General features: G+C 42.2%; 1 protein-coding gene across 5 annotated transcripts in view; it reads right to left on the bottom strand.

The window, feature by feature from the left end:
* Positions 1–5,352, bottom strand: part of RBM33 (RNA binding motif protein 33) — a 98,889-nt gene extending 93,537 nt beyond the window's left edge. For 3 of the 5 annotated variants that reach the window (XM_059839629.1, XM_059839619.1, XM_059839637.1), the window contains exon 1: positions 5,120–5,351. In XM_059839629.1, coding sequence (XP_059695612.1) covers positions 5,120–5,147 — 28 coding nt within the window. In that variant the 5' untranslated portion in view covers positions 5,148–5,351. Of the gene's footprint in view, positions 1–5,119 lie in introns of all 5 variants that reach the window. The other 2 variants (XM_059839600.1, XM_059839610.1) reach the window with 1 other exon arrangement.
* Between the last annotated feature and the right edge of the window lie 11,966 nt (positions 5,353–17,318).

Here is a 17,318-nt window from a genome sequence, read left to right as displayed (position 1 = left end):
GTTTCATGAGCAACCTCTGTGCCTGCAGCACATCTGGCAATGTAACTGTACTATAAGCAACAGTTTAACAAAAACTTCTGGTAACAAATCCTGACAGCATCTGGCAGGAAAAAAAACATGAGGTCAACAGGAATTTCCGAATCCAACTGCATGCCACAAACCCAACACTTCATGAAGCCCACTACAAATTCAGTTCCACTTACTACAAAATAATCAACATTTCTACACGATGACAAAAACCACGTTCAGTCTTACTACCACATTATGCACAAATACATCACACTCAAACACAAACAGTTTAGTTTATCTGTTCAGGGACAGACACCAGACAGCCTTGATATTGGTAAACAATTACTCATAGAAGCTTTAAGTACTTGGTGACTAAGTATAAGAACCTAATAACTGCCTAACATGTTCCTCAATTAGTGTACTTCATGTTTTGTTTCCCAATTATTTCTGTAGACAAAATTTAGCTTCCTCAAATAAATAAACCAAAAAGAAAGTTCTAGGAGAGAAATTATTTTTATCTTCTTATAATCAACTTTTTTTTAATAGAGTTTGCATGCAAAGCAAGTCACTAGCAGTATGTAAGATCAGAACTAATTATGCTATGCTGTCTGGAATTGAAATTTTCTAATCAATGCTTAAAAGAAACAGGGCCTCTTCTTCCTTTTCTTTTTAAATTAATAAACTATATCTAAACCCAAAACCATCAAGTCACAAAAAAAAAAAAAAAAAAACCCAACAACTTTTAAAGTCTGATTAACTAGAAAATAAATTTCCTTTGGAAAACCAAAAGTGCCATAGTCTTTGTATTAAAAAAGCTGAACAGTGAAGGAAAACTGAGATCTTAAATGAAATCCACATGAGCTTGGCTCCCAAATGGATTTGGACACTGATGAGAAACTGCAACTCTCCAGAAACTCTCCAGTATCTTTCACAGCAAGCAAAAGTTATAGTTAAAACTGAGGCTGCATTACAGCACAACATAACAGGATGAATCATGTCACTTGGAGTTTTTTTGGTCAAAACTGTGACAGCCATCCTCTTAAATAATGTGACAACAAATTCTATGTGATCTAAAATCTGAGGTTTAGTATTTGATACAAAAAAGTTTGGCCTGGCTTTTGTAAAAACAACTGATACTAAGGCTATGTTTATTTCAGTTGACCTGAAAAGAGAAGACATTCAGAAGAGTGAGACCTTGTCAAAAAAGCAGAGATTAAACATTGCTGTGTTTAAAGGACATCTCCCTGCCTCAAGCACACTGAAGTAGGACTGTTTTTTGGCGCTAGCTCTTAGTACAATGCTACATACAACACAAGTGCACTGGTTCTTGGTACACCCTGAGCATGTTATTTAATGAACTGTAAACTCTTTAGACCTCTAAGACTTTGAGAAGTTTTAATGTGTGCATCACCCAGGCACAAATGTAGAATCTATTTCCAGTCCCTGGAGGCCACTGCTGAATAGCCTGAAGCACAAGTTCAACTGAATTTGTCACCCTGGACGATTTCTACTGCATCCTTGGACCGTGATCCACCACACACAGAATGTACCACACATGCTGTGCTAGCAAGATCAGCTTTGCTCCACTTTTTGTCAACTGCTTCACAAGAGGCTTTTAAAGCCCTGACATCGCTGAGAGTGCAACAGCAGACCTCAGACATGCTCAAATGAAATGAAGCTGCTGACAGCCACAGAGGTAAAGAAACACTCATTCTGCTACTCTCCATGCAGGACTTCCAGCAGGAAGGGACACATCTGTCAATAGGACCCTCTCCAACTCCTCCTCCACCCCATCCCATGTCATGACTCACAACCCCAACACATCTCCACCCAAAGTCTTCCAGGCCACTGATGTTCATCAGAAGTAAACTAATCCAAAAAGACAATTTACAATAATTTTCCCTTACTGCAGTATGGCAGACACTGAAAAGATTCTCCTTGCTTTGTTTTGAACATGGTTTGTTGTTTAACCTGTAACCATCTCTCCCTAAATGAGACTAATATCTAGCTGCACACTGACTCCAGAAATATCAAGATAAATATCAAGAAAAAAAGTCAGCATTTATACAAAATGGTTGTTACCTTATATGATCATTAAACCATGTAATAGTCCAGGTTTGAAGGGACCCTCCAACACCACCTGATCTCCCATGAAAAAGGGAGCCTAGAGGAGATAATTTACCTAGCACCTTGTCCAAACATATCCCAAAAGCCTCCAGAAACAGAGGTTCCATCACGTCCCTTTGGAAATTTTTCCAGTGACTGATTATCCTCCCTGTTAAAAGAGTCTTTCTTGCAGCAAGTAAAGCCTCTCCTGGTACAATTTGTAGCCATTGTCCTTTGCCTGCTCTGCATGGATCCTTGTGAAGAGAAAGCCTCCATCCTCTCTGTACTCACTGTTTACGATCATGTTACTCAATATCCAGTCTTTTCTCTGGTTCTGTTTTTGTATGTAAAATTGGAACAAAGTTTGGGAACCAGCGCCTTATCAATGAGCAACTAGGAGCCCTCAAGGTCCCTCATCACTAGCACACCCACCTCAACTTTTCATGTTTCAACATGCAGCCATTCTACAACTTCAAGCAGGTTGGATCAGGCTGATTAGCTAAAGAATTTGCAAACTATTATGAAACTGTTAATTACTCCAAGAGACCTCACAGACCATCACTTCAAAATTTTCTAGTTTGTGAAACCCAACACCAAAAGAGCCTTAACCTTCATCCTTAGAAAGCTTTGCTGCACCAACACATCTGGTCACAAAAGTACTTGTGAGTGATTTATTCTAAAGAATCACACCAGTATTTCCCCAAAGCTTTAAAAACTATAAATGAGCGAAGAATCCATAAATGCTGTCCAAAAGACACATCACCTTCCTTCCATCAAAAACATTTAAATGTTCGGCCAACACAGACATTCCACATTTCATTCTCAGTCCTGTAACATACCCTTACAGAGGAGCTGAACTTTAATCTGCATCCTCAAAACCAAAGCTATCTAATTTTGTTAGCTGTTATGATACAATGTCAAATTAACACTAATTTATACTCCTAATACTTACTTTGTACTATTTTACCAATCATTAGTCTTTTTTTTTTTTAAGAAAACAGTGGGGTGCTGTTATGCCCATATTTTAAAGTCTTTTCCTCACCCCAAAAATTCAAAAACTAAATCCCAAAAATTAGCTTCTACAGTTAAAATTTTAAATGACCAAAATCACTTTGTTTGGGGCTTCTTTCACATGCTACCACCACTGACTTTAGATTGCAGTCCCCTCCCAAAAACAGCTGGATATTCCATTTCTTTAAGTTCTAAACTTTCTTGACTGGGTTTTAAAAGTGTATTTAACAACCCCAACCAGGAATTTTCCCTGAGTAGTCACATGGACCACATAAGTGTGTGACCTGTGGGTTCCTCCATTCAGCAAGTGTTGCACCAAGAGTAAACAAACACTGTCTATATGGGGCAGGGATCATATTTAAGTGGCCACCATTTACTGATGAGCACAGTGTGAACGCTGAACAAACAACTGCTTGTACCCACTTAAAACAAAGGGATCCCAATTCACCCTTGGACACAAATGGAACTCCACAACAACAAAAATCAGCCTTGAAATGGCAGTTTCACCTCTTTGTTGAAGGCTGTCTGCTGCAGCACATGAAAGCACGCTCATTCAACTTGAATTGGTTTTAAACATGAGAACCAAAATGCTTCAAACGGGAAACTTTCCTTTAATTACTCTATCCTCACAATACCACAAAAACTAAAACTTCCATCTAGTACATGAATGGCAACCTTACTTCCACATCACAAGTGGAACCACTGGCCTGAACCACAGAAATTAGCACAAAGACTTTTGAAAAGTAACTCCAATATCGCAGAATATTTAACAGTATTCTAACAATGTTCAAGGTATTAAACTATTTGCTGTTTTACCAGTAGTGCTGTCCTTCCAAGCCTTCTTCCCAAACTCAACTCCTAAATTTGGGAATTTCTTTGTAACATTTACCTTTATGTATGGCAAGACTTCACATAAAAATGTAATTATGGTTATACACCTTGTTACCCATCAAATCAACCATGGAGCACATTCAGACCCCTCAGTTGAGTGAGTACTGAACCAACCACCCCTCTCCTCCTAGACAACAACTTACAGAGACTAAATCACCAAAAACTTTTGTACAGACAAGGACAAGTGGGTCAACTGACCACTCTGATCAGTCTTTATAAAAACTGCTACTCCTAATGAAAGCAAGTACAGAAACACACAAGTCTTTTTAACTGTATCTCTCCTGAAGACTCCAGAGAGAGCCCTGAAAGACTCTTTCAATCACCCAACCAAATATTCCATTTTAAAGTTTGCTTAATCAGAACTACAGAGCTGTCGATTAAAATTCTGCATGTAGAAGTATCCGAATTCATGCAGAAGCACAGTGAAACAAACACCTGAGAGTCTTGGAGTCAAACACTGACTTCATTTTACACTTCTCAAGTGAGATCCTCTACTTCTAGATAGTCTATGAAATAAATTATAACTACATCGCAGATTAAAGACGTGCTACTCAAGCCACACACCTGTACCTGTAAAAACTATGCGAAAAAATACCAACCATCCCTAGAGGTGTTTAGAGAAAGACTGGACGTGGCACTTAGTACCGTGGTTTAGCTGATACTGTGGTGTGCGGCCCTAGGTTAGACTGGATGGTCTAAGAGATGTTTTCCAACCTAACTGATCCTGTGATCCTGGTGATCCTGTGAATGTGTTTCAGAAAAACCCACCCACGTCCCCCGAAGGCCCCGCACCCGCGGCGAGGCCGCTGTCCCTACGGGCCTTGCCCCGCCGAGCGGCCGCAGCCCCTCCCTCCCTCCCATCGCCGGCCCCCAGGACCGGAGCGGCGCTCCCGGGACTCCGCGGTGCCGGGGCCGCTCCCGCTCCCCCGATCCGCGCCCCCCAGCCCCGACCACGCGGGACGCGCCGCCCCCAGCCGGTCCCGCGGCAGCGGCGGCGCCTCCTCCCCGGGCGGGCCCCTCAGGAGCCCGCGGTCCCCGCAGCCCGTCGGCCGCGCCGCCCCGAGCCGGCCCCGCTCCCCCGGGCGCGGCCCCGAGCACCCACCTGCGCCTCCTCCCAGCGCGGCAGCCATGGCTCTTCGCCCGGCCCAGGCGGCGGCGGGTCGCGACAGCGCCGCGGTGCCGCCCGCCGGAGCGGCGGGTGCCGGTACCGCGGCGAAGGACACGGGCAAGGGGCCAGGAAGGGCTCGGATTCAGCGCCCGGCGGGCCCCGCTCCCGCCGCCGGAGAACAACAAACTAGCACGACATGGCGGCCACCACCGCTGTCGCCGCCGCGCTGCATGCTGGGACGGCGGCGGACCTCGGGCCCTCCCTCCGCGGCGGGGGCGGGCGGGCAGCGCGCGCCGCTGGTTGGTCACGCCGGCGCCCCCCGCGCGTGCGCGGGGCGGGAGGGCGGTGCGCGTGCGCGGCGGGCGGGGCGCGTGCGCGGGGGCGGCGTGAGGGCGGAATGGCGGCCGGGGCGGGGCACGCCACGACACGGGCAGGGTTAGATGTCTCGGCTGCGTGCGGGGCGGCTGAGCCGGTGCTGGTGCAGGCTTCCCTGGGCTGCTCAAACAGGGGGAATGGGAGGGAGAGACTCCTTCATGGGGGTTTGTACGTGTCTCTTGCGGACGTGGGTGACTCCTCGTACCACCGCTGAAATGCGCGGCCCGCACTGAATCACGGGCTCAGTTAGGTTGGGAAAGACCTCTGAGATCATCGGGGCCAGCCCATGACGGAACAGCAGCATAGCAATTACAGCCCGGCACTGAGCGCCACGTCCAGTCTTTCCTTAAACGTTTCCAGGAACGGTGACTCCTCCACTCCTCCACCACCCTGGGCAGCCCATTCCAATCTCTAATCGCACATTTTGTCCACCTAAACTTCCCCTGGTGCAGCTCAAGACTACTTCCTCTTGTCCTATCGCAGATTGCTTTAGAAATGAGATCAGCTCTCCGCTGATCACACCCTCCTTTCAGGTGGTTGTAAAGAGTGATAAAGTCCCCCTAGGTCTCCTTTTCTCCAGGCTGAACACCCCCAGCTCCCTCAGCTGCTCCTTGTCATTCTTGTGCTCCAGACCCTGCACCGGCTCCGTTTCCTTTCTGTGGTCCGCTCCAGCAGGTCCAATGTCCTTCCTGAGTGGAGGGTCCCAGAGCTGCACACATGGGGCTGTATTGAGGCTTTAGGAGTCACAGGTCCAGCTTGAACCACCGAGTTCAGCTGCCTGTTGGGTGACAAAAATCCTCATGAGTTAATGAGTTAAATACACCATGAAAGGGATGGCTCCAGGTGTGTTAGGTAGATCTGTGGTCCCCCATCTTTCAAGGCTTGAGCATGCAGGGAAGTTAACACATGTATTAATTGAAGTGAAGAAGTTCAGATCATGTGGTTTGTGATTCCCCACTCAAACCTTACCTGAGTTCATCTCCCTTTATGGTTCACAGTTACAACACGCTCAGTTTAGTTCACTGCAAGCTGCAAATCCCTTCCTGCTGGCACTCCAAGCACTGCCCTCCTGGCTGCTTGGCTGCTTGCCCCCCTCTCATTTTCAAAGGACTCACTGTGGCTGCTGAGTATATCAGTTTGGATCACTGATCAGAAAAGTAATTACCAAAAAGTTTTCCTTTTGACTTTTCCTTCCTGACTTCTCCAAGTTTTAGCAGGGAAATCCAGACTTTTGCACAGGCCAGGTTAAATGCAATATAAAATTATGCCATGTTATAAAACAAACTTCTAGGTTATACTACTCATAAGGAAACCAAATCTGACCTAAAACAATTTAATGGAGCCTACTATAACAAGACTAGTTCAAGTAAACGGCAAAACTTTCCCAGGTGGACAAGTCCTCATGGAAATAATTAACAATGTTAGTATTTAAATTATCAGCATTATCTGATTAAACCCTCGCTAGGAGAATAGGGAAGTTCTCATGTCACTTTGTTCTGTGCTCCCCGCAGACTTGTCTCTACATTGCATTTGATCTCATTTTTCAGGTTTTCTTCACAACCATACAGATAGAGGTTTATTCTTTATGTATTCCTACAAACTCACTGCCAGATTCTGCTTTAATGTGGGAAACAGGCCATCAGTAGGTGATGCTTGCTGATAATTTAATGTGTAGTTCGTCAGTCCAGCTCTGACTGCCTGACATGGGGGTGATAAGTGAATACAACAACTACCAATGGTAAAAACCCACGAGGATTTCAGTGAGGGGCCAGGAGTTCACCAATTGCTTCTTGGTACTGATCTTTCTTTCCTGAAGCTGGTTTGCAGTACAAAAGGGTTTCCTGGCAAGGGAAGGAGTTTCCTGGACCCTTTAAAGGCTGGGTGGGGCAACTCAGCCAGGCTCTGCTGCAGCCTGTTACAATTCACAGCTCTCCTGTCAAAATTATCTGTATATCTTTTGTTTGATGGTGGGAAATTGTTAAACATTAGCAGTGTTCACAATGGGCAGCTTTGTGGAATTCAGATATGTAGAAGAGTGCATTTTATGGATATTTTATGCTCTATATTTTTGCCCATTTTAATAGCAAATGTTTTTGACTGACAGTCCAAACAGAAACCAATTTACCATTTTCTTAACAGACCAGTTCAATGTTAAAGAAGAATAACAGAACACTTATCTATTATTTTGGTCATATATAAACACTTTAGCCACTTTGCACAGCTCTGGTACAAAAAAGTGGCCATTCCCAAGTGGCCATTCTGAACTTCTGCAGGTGTGAAACAGGGACCTAAATTGTAATGACAGAGACAGGTGTGGTGACTCTACTCATCTTCACTCAGAACTTTGTATGAATTTTCAAATTCCAGGAACTATCTAGATTCTGTATAAAAAGCTCCAACTTTTCCTATGCACTACCTACACCATGCTATAAATGCAAATGTGCTCGTGTCTTTTCAGTGAGTTAGTTAACATACAGCTTCTAGAACCCATGAATTAAAATTATTGTATGTGAATTAATCATCATCAGTTTAAAGAATACTTTTGGAAGTTCTGCATAAATAGCATATTTGCCTGTGCATCTTTCAAGCAAATCCTATTGCAGTCAGGAATGCAACAGCTTGTCTTGCAAGGGGATGAAGTAAATGACAGAGAGAGAATTCAAGATCCAATAATCCTGGTTCTGCATTCACTGCATTACTGGAGCAGGTTGCTTTGCATTTCCTGCCTCGGATTTCTTTTAAACCTTTCAGTAAAAATTGTTGTGTCCTAACTTCTCTACATTAACCCATTTCTGCAGTAATAGTCATTATCACTTTTATTTACAGTGGGTTTGGATGTTAACATTTTCTTTTCAAAATAATTTGTAACTTATTTCTGGAGCCTTAATCTTTTTTTCTGGAGACATAATCTTTTTAAAAAATCTTTTAATATTTAAATCATTATTTATTTTTGACTCTAGAATAGTTAAAAATCAGTCAGAAATCCAGTTCAGCAACCTTCCAAGTTTAATTCCATTAAACACTTGGAATTAATATGAGGGCATTTGGAACAGTGTTATCAACAGCAAATGGTTCATAATTCCATAGACAAAATATAGTTTTAACTTACTTTTGAACCACAGTTACCTCTTTGTGTGCTTGCTTTCTAGTCTGGCAAAACCAGACTGAGTTTTCATAGCATGGCAGACTGGGCCAGATGGATGATCCAGTCTGGGTTTGGCTCATAACCTCCTTGTGCTGAACCTCTCAGTGACATCTGACATCTTCCATCCAAAGTTAAACCTGTCTTTGGGTGAAATCCTCCAAACCAGACACTTAACAGTCCTTGGGTTATTTCAGAAATATCCTGTGATGCAGCAAATGTTCTGTCGCACCTGACAGGAAATTTTTTATTTAAAATGTACAAATGAGGGGTGCAAAAGCAAATTTGCTCTCTATTAGGTGTCACTAGTCCTGATCTATGACCTGTTGGCAGTGACAGCAATCATAGGAGGCAGCAGTACCTCTTGAAAGAGAGACACAGGTGAAAGGTGCTTTCCCTTTGGGCCAATCCCTGGAAGGGCAAAAGCAGATTAGGAAATTGCAAAGACTTAAAAACTAATAAATGTCTTACTTAAGGGAAGAGAGCAGTATGAGGATTAAAACAAAATATATGAAAAACACTGGTGATAAACTTTGAACAGAAACATTTCTGAGCGTGTTATAGTCCCATGACTAGCTGTAGTTTCAGAGCTGTGGGCAGTGTGGATGTGTATCCAATTTTGGTTTCACTGTCATTTTTCTTTCTGTTCCCTCCTGCCTTCTTGATACATATTTATCCCCATGTTGCAGTTTATCTGCCTTGTAGTCTGCAACCCACTTGATGCATCTTATTTCAACTGTAATTTCTTCAGAGCAATATGACCCTGTGATCCCTTAAGCAGCTGCAAGGGTGGAGAACAGGAGAGCTTGTGGGCTGAGAAATGGCCTGAGCAAGCAACGTGTCAAGTGTGTTATTGATGTGTCATGTGTGGAGTCCCTAGAGAGCTGGTCAACCACCAAAGATCAAAATCTCAACAGAACACATACCTTGTTGTAGTGTAAAATATATACATTTTTACCAGCTCCAACTGGCTGCAGGGAGGTTTGGGCTGTACTTTGGGTTCTGAACAGAGAGCAGCACTCAGAAGCCTGGGTAGTGCTCTGGACCCCAGTGTTTGCAATATATTTTAGGAATCTAGTAAAAAGAAATCAAGAAACCCCAAGGAAATCCAAGTGTTAAATGTTTCACAGTGGTTTATTTCTAATTTTTTTTTTTTTTTTTTTCAAAAAAAGCCCCACGATAAGATGCTGGATGCTGGATGCTGGAAATCTTACTAAGCTTTGCTTGATTTCACCAGGATTCCATCTGGTGTTAGATGGGTGAAGTTGACAAATGTAGGGGAGTCCTTCCTTTCAAGAATAACTCAATGTAGTGGATAATGTCTAAGATCCCCCATTCTTAGGTAAAGGGAGGGGTACCCCATGATAAACACATCAGAATAAATCAAGGTTAGGAGTGATTCCCAAGACTTCCTGACAAGGAGCCAATGTACAGCATTGTTGGCCTTCCCCAAGTGCAGAGCTTTGGGAAGAGCTTGCTTTCTCTGGACACAGGCCAGGCTGTAAAAGAGCAGAAGGACATGTGATGGCTCTAGGCAAACCTCAGGGCATCACAAGGAGCTCCTGTGGCTCAGATTCCTGTGACCCATACCTGTGAGCAAAGCACAGTGCTCTGTGGAGCCCCACTGAACATTGTGCACAGGTACCAAATGTCAGCAGTCGTGTACGAACTTCCAGATACGAGCTCATGTTCCTAAGAACTCCTCGTGCCAGAAGGCTATAATCCCATTAAAAGCCTCTGGGAACTGCTGCAATGCAAATAATAGTAGCAATAATTAGCTCTGCTTTAATTGATACTGTGTATTCCTCAAATGTCAGTGAAAATTTGCTTTGCTAAGCCAACAACTTCTCCCCTGGAACTCTGCTGTCTTTACCAGAATTACACGAGGGGTGAGTTTGGATCATTGTAGGTTCCTGGCATAAATTATCAGCTGTTGATTCTTTGCCCTTTAAAACTTGGCAAGCATACAAGAAGAGTTTGCCAGACATGCAAGAACTAGGTCTATGCATTTATGGGTAAATCCTCTGGGACTATGCGCAGAAAGGAGTACAATTTGCTAGAAGTAGCCAGCTGTGAAATCCAGGAACTCCTGCACACAGCTCAAGCAACTTAGAGCATATTTAGCCTGGCGTCAATACCAGCGGTTCCTGGAAGCAGTTTTTGCACCCTCAGCTTTATGAAAGCAGAATGTGATAGCAATAAACCCTGCAAATGTATGGAGATGCTAAATATACAGAATAATTCTAATAGGGGTGATTTGGAGTGGCATAATCAAGAGTTGGTTTATGGTTTATCCCAGTGGCTAGGAATTGTCTCTGCTTAACATTGAGAGTGCAGGTCTGAGCACATCATTGACATGAATTAGTAAAGATACACTCCAAAGCTCTCAGCATCTTCAGCATGAACCACGTCCTCATCTGGACCTTTTGTCTTACTGTGCACCTGAGAATTTTAATGTCCCATCCTTCATGGACACACATCTTGCCTTGTAGGCCTGGTATAGCTCCATGATCAGATGCTCCTCAGGGCTTTTTTCTAAGAGGAGGATAAATGTTCTCTGCCTCTGGCTGTGTAAAGGTCAGAGCTAGGCTTGTTGTGTAACCTCCTTCACTCAGTTATATTAGATGGGCTGAATGGTGCCTCTTAGCTGTGGGAGACCTCTCTTGGTCAAAGTGAAGGGGAATAAATCCTAGCCACAGAGTCTCAATTTTTACAGAACTGAGCAAGGTTAGTGCTGTAGCAGATTTTCCAACATTTTCCACATTTACCAGGGCAAGACTCCTGGCTTGGAGAGCTTCAGTGTATTATAGAACCATGCCATTTCTGTGTTTACTGGGCCTAATGGGTAATGGGTTTAGGCTATAATGGGGTCCTTCAAAGACTCAGAGATACAATGCACCTGATTTTATGGGTTTTCCATATGTACAAAAGTGTTGTTGCCAAACAGACTCAGGAACAAATCACTCTAGCACATTACTAATAAGCCAATTAGTGAAATGAAGCATTGCAAGTATTAGACTGCTTTATGCAAATATGTTTGTGTGGAAAATAGAATCATTTGAACTGGGTTTTACATTCAGGAAGACCTTGCCAGTATGATATGTGGTGATAGTTGCTATAGCTGTTATTGATCAGTTTCTCTTTTCATCCTGATATGTGTGGATTCAAATGTAATGAGTGATGTGAGCCTTAATGAACACAAAGATGCTCAGGATTTAGACCTTATCATGTTTTTCTTTCAGTAGCTACATTTGGTCCACAGGTTTTGCAACACTTTCTAACATTAATTTTGGTTATACTATTTTTTCCAATACATTCATTAGCAGAACCAGTATTTTATTTGGTCCAAAATCCACAAATTTTTTACATTCAGCTGAATTCCTTACAAGGAAGAATGATAGAATTAGGGCTTACGTATCAAATCAGTCTGATTTGGGAACTTTAATTTATCTAGTTGATCTAACAGATTTATTTATCACAGCCTGTCCATGTTAAGCTGGGTCCCCTTTTTGTAATGAATTCCTGGCAGCCCAGGAGCAGGTTATGGAACATGACCCATTACAGTGGGCTGAGGTACAGGGAACCTATAGAGATGCATTATCCAATGCACAGGTTGAAGTGCTATCTTGTATAACAAATTATTGACTTCACTGTACATAGTACTAGGATTTAATTAAGCGATAAGACCCATCATAGTGGCCCTTTATCTAGCAGATAAGGATTTACCAAGCTTACCCAAGAGGTCTTTATCTGAAAGATAAGAAAAAGGTACATAAGGTGCCTTCTACTTTTAAATCTTTAATTGAAAAGACCTTTTTTTTTTAAGTTCTAGGTTGTTTTTCTTCATTACTTAGTATTAAAGATTCAGATGGATTTTTGTAAGAGAGGTTGTATTAGGGAGGAATGTTACCAATTGCCTTCACTGTGTGAAATTAATAGGATTTATGTCATTTTTATTCACTAGGTACCAGCTCCCAGATTAAGTAGAAATTCAGCCTCTGATTTCCAGGAGATTTTCCAGTGACTTCATGATCCCATGGCCATAAAAAAGATTAATTCATTGACAATTTCAGAGAGTCGTAATTGTGATTATGTTGTGAAGTTTAGAAAAAAATTGTGATTTCACAATAGACAAAAATGGAAGAAAAACAATTTAAAGACAGTTCTTTTAATGATTGTGTTGTCATGATGGCTAGTCCTTTACCTATGTGATGTAAAGATATGTAAGCAGAAAACATATAAAGAAATTAAAGCTAATGCAAAGAACTGGCACTGGAAACACACAAATAATACCACTGGAAAATAACACCCTGGAAAACACAAAATAATACTACTTCTAATGCTCAGTAGAGAAAAACACAGAGTAAATTCCAGAGAAAGGAGAGAGGAGCATATGTTTTTTATGAGAAAGGCGCACATAAGGGCCACTGCATGGTTGAAAACAGGACAGGATCTTTGGATTTAGCTGATTTAATCCCTAATGTTACAGACACTTTTTAAATAGAATTGTTTCATAAAGGCTCAAGCTCTTTTTGGGAGTAGCTGGGCTGTTGCCTCCCCTCCTTGGAGGAAGGCTGTTGAGCAACATCCGTACACTCATAATTACCTGGCACCTTCCAGTTTACAGTATGACTGTATCCCTGGCTGGTCCATACTTGTTTTTTCTTCCCTGCTGATGCTATCTTTTAACATGGTGACAAGTCTTCCTTCCCAGTGTTTTTCATTCCCATCCCCATGTAAGCCCAGACATCAGTTAGCCTTTACCACAGTACATGAACAGAGTACCTTGGACCATTCTGTCCTTGCTGGTCCAGAAGTGACAACCACCAATTGACTCTGTGCCCCTTCTGGGACCAGGGACGTATCAGACTCACTGTTTGTTCCACCTCAAGTTGCTTTGTGTATGCTCTGTGAAATTCTCCTGAATTTCCAGGCATCCAAGAACCTAAGCTGCCACATACTGGAAATCCAGTAGGTTACTGCCCAAAGCAGTTGTCTACCACATAAATTGATAGTGTTGGCAGCTCTGCTTGTGAAAGACCCCCTGTTCCCCAGATTGTTAATCATCCTGCTCTGCACCTGTTCCAGCTTGAATTCTTCATGCTTGAACAAGGGCAGTAAAGCAGAGTCTGAAGGGATCAGATTGTATTAGAAGAGCTTGGAGCAATTCAAGCCAGGACTGAGTAGCAATTATAATGAGAGATACCCTCCAGGTTACACGAGAGGCAAATTGCCTCAGCGGTGAGCAGAAGTTTGTAGTGGTGCTTTGAGCCTGTTTGTTCAGGAACCAGGGGATTTCATTTCCATTGTTGACAATATGACACCTTTTCTGGGCAATTGATTCCCATTCTTAAAAACTGTCTGGCACAGAGGCAATAAGTGAGTGGAAAGGTGTGAATTAAAATATGTACATGGCTAAATATGATCACTCAGGTATTTGCTTAGATCTGAAATTCCAGCTGCAAAGCTGTCACTCCAACTACCCTCCAGTAGTTGCCCCATGAGCAATTCTGCTGTGTATTTTTATTTATTTATTTGCAGCTTTGAAAACTGATTGAGCTTTCTGCCTCTGAGAAAGCTATAAGTAGGGTCCCTTCATTTTAATATACCCCACATGGAGTTCCTTCATGTTGGTGTAACCTCAAGTCTTTGAAACAGGTTTTTGCTGCCTCACACTCCAGAGAAGCCAATGAAGCTGCATCCACTGGCTTCAGCAGAATAACTTTCCCACCACACACTTAATGTTTATTTCATTCAGAAAAAGATTTTGTCTGAGTGTTGCTCACAGGCATTTCTGCTGTCCTCTTCTTCCCTGACAACGTGGGAACAAATCCAACACTCCTTCACTTACATGTATTTAAAAATGAAAATTATTTTGCTTAGTACATTTGAATGGTATCTTATAAAAATGGATATTTCTTCCTTGAAATCACACTCCAGCAGGAGCTGCCCCAATCAGCAAAGTGTGCTCTCTTTCTCTCTGTAGTTGTTCCATTAAAGTAGTGTGAAAGCTACAACTGTGTGTCCACTGTCATTCTGTGTTAGAAGTCAGGGGTAAGGTAATGATATGCAAGGTTGATCCATCTGTAATACTTTCCTTGGAAGTACAGTTCTGCTGTTTCTGCTGTCAGCCTGTATTTAGAGTGCAGAGAGTGCTGCATGACTTGAAAGCAGCAGTATGCAATTCCCAGTTTAAGCCTTAGATATTTACATATTTATGCTCACTTCAGCAGAGTAAATATGCAATGAATAAATCCTATTATGTTTGAAACTGTACTTACAGTATAATAAAACCACAGAACTGTGATGCAATCTCAGGTTTTATTTTGGTGTCAATATGGGCATAAATTTTGTTAATTATATATTGTTAACATTACAGTCATCATCCAACAGTAATTAGAATACCTTGTATAATGTGAGAAAACAAGGAAGAAAAAGTCCTTTAATCTTTAAACAAGAATTGAAGGAAAAACATGCCTGCAGGTAAAACAGTTCTGATAGAAATGTCCAGTCCACCAGGGGTGACTCTACAGCTGTTACCTTTGTTATTACTGGTTTTTAAGTTGTGTGCATCTGAATGGGCCATCTAATGCCAGAGATTTTTTTCAAAGAGCATTGCCAGGTATTGCTGATACAATGCCATGATACACATACAATGATGTGTCACAGCCATATGCTGGTGCTGAGTTCTGGGGAAGAGATCATTTGATACCTACCAAAATTTCTTAGAGTTTATGTTCTGGAAAAGGTGGCTGGCTGCTGCTTGTGTTTGTGGGATCCCTGCAGCAGTTATTGCAGCATTATGCTAAGATGAGGGATCCCTATCAGAAGAGAGGCAGTCTTTTCTTGTAACAAATACCCCAGCCAGAACATCTCCTTTGTGTTCTGAGTCTTGCTACCAGCCTTTTCCATGATCTTCCTCAAGATATGACACCTTCCTCTGCTTTTATTTTCTTCCCATCCTCCATGTGTATGTTGTGTACTCTTCATAATATTACCATCCAAAGGAATTTTAAATGCTTTCATTGTTTCAAAGCACTGATTTGTGTGTATGTGTGTGTGTGTGCACAAATCTTTAGCACCTTTAACATCTCACCTGGTAGACTCCTGAAGAAACCAACGAGCTGCTCACTGTAGGAAGCTCTGTGGTGGGCTCCACATGGTTGCTTTGCTTTGACAGCTTAACCCCAAATCCACTGAAGTAGAAGAATTTCATGTTATCTCAGCACAGACAATCCACTAATGTTTGCCAAGAGCCTTTTGGTAAATTCAAAGATCGGGTCTTGCTCCATCTGCTAGATGGTGTATGAAAACTACCCATCTTAATTGGAATAGTCATAGGATTTTCCATGGAGTATTTGACAGCATCCATCTAGGCTAAAGCTTTCACATTCAGAGATGACCTGTATTGCAGAGGGAACTTCCAGACTCAGAGAAGCTGAAGGTGTATCACTTTTGTGTATGTCCTAATGTAGGGCATGAGAAGTCTCTTACAGAGAACCTGACCGAAGCAAAAGCAGTTGAAGGACTTGTGGAGTAAGGAATTGAAAAATAAAAAAGGTAAGGAACTATAAAACCTGTAAAAAGAAGAAAATGTATCCCCAGCTAAGCACATCAGAACTTAAACAATAGATAGTCATGTCAGGTTGCTGATGATAATTCAGGCTTTGCTGGACACAGGGATTTGGGCTGAATCCAGTAATGTCTACTTGTCAGAGAAAAGATAAGAATATCAATGAAACCTTTTGAAATTTCATTGAGACTGAAATGTTCTTCTTAACTTTGAGGGAAGAATGAAAAAATCCATCTCCAGAAGGCATTTGATGATTTTTTTCAGACAAAGTATTATCTCTTAAATTTCCAGGTGGAATACTTTTTAAGAAAGGCCAGTTTGAATAGGAGTTGAAAAAAGAGGCTCGTGCCAGTGCATTCTGCAGCCTTGGACTGTGTGTTGAGTGTGTGAGGGGTAAAGAGTTGCTGTGCTTATCTCAGAGCACCTTCATGCAATGCTCAGGTGGCTGTGCCTACTGTAGGACATTAACCATACAATTTGCTTTCTGTGGAGTTGGTGTGCTGTGACAGTGGCCATTTCACTTCCCATAGTTGCCCCTCTGATCCTTTATGATCCTTGTTACTGTGTGTTCTTATTACTTTGTATGTTTAGTCTGTGAGTTCTTTGAGGTGGGGACGCCCACAAAAGCTAGAAGGCAGATCCTAATCTCAATAGGAGAAAGAAACACAAAGATCTAAAAAGAGCATCACTTTGGTCAGAACTTGAGGAAGATAAGGAATCAGTATGCAGTTCTACTTTGAGCAGCTACCAGCAAAATTAGCTCAAGGAACAGAAGAAATATTTTGTGTACTGCCTTTTATTGAAGTCTGGATCAAATTTGCTTATATTTCTTTGCAGTTTGGTTTAGGGAAAATACAGATTTCCTTCTGTTAGACATCAGTACTGTGTTATTATGACATATTCCCAGGCCATTTATTCAGTCAGCACAATCTCAGGTCACACCACTCACCACAGGACCATTATTTAAAAAGCAAATGAGTCATTATATTAAGAGAATGGCTACACCTATGTCTGTAAAGAGACGACATCAGAAGTCACCCTCTGGTCCCCAGGATGAATGGTCCAGCTCACTGAACTCTTGTTACCCCCAGAAGAGGGTGGCC

Source organism: Haemorhous mexicanus, chromosome 1 (assembly GCF_027477595.1).
Source record: "Haemorhous mexicanus isolate bHaeMex1 chromosome 1, bHaeMex1.pri, whole genome shotgun sequence".
Taxonomy (NCBI): Eukaryota; Metazoa; Chordata; class Aves; order Passeriformes; family Fringillidae; genus Haemorhous; species Haemorhous mexicanus.
The sequence above is the reverse complement of the archived record's forward strand: the minus strand, read 5'-3'. Positions and strand labels throughout refer to the sequence as shown.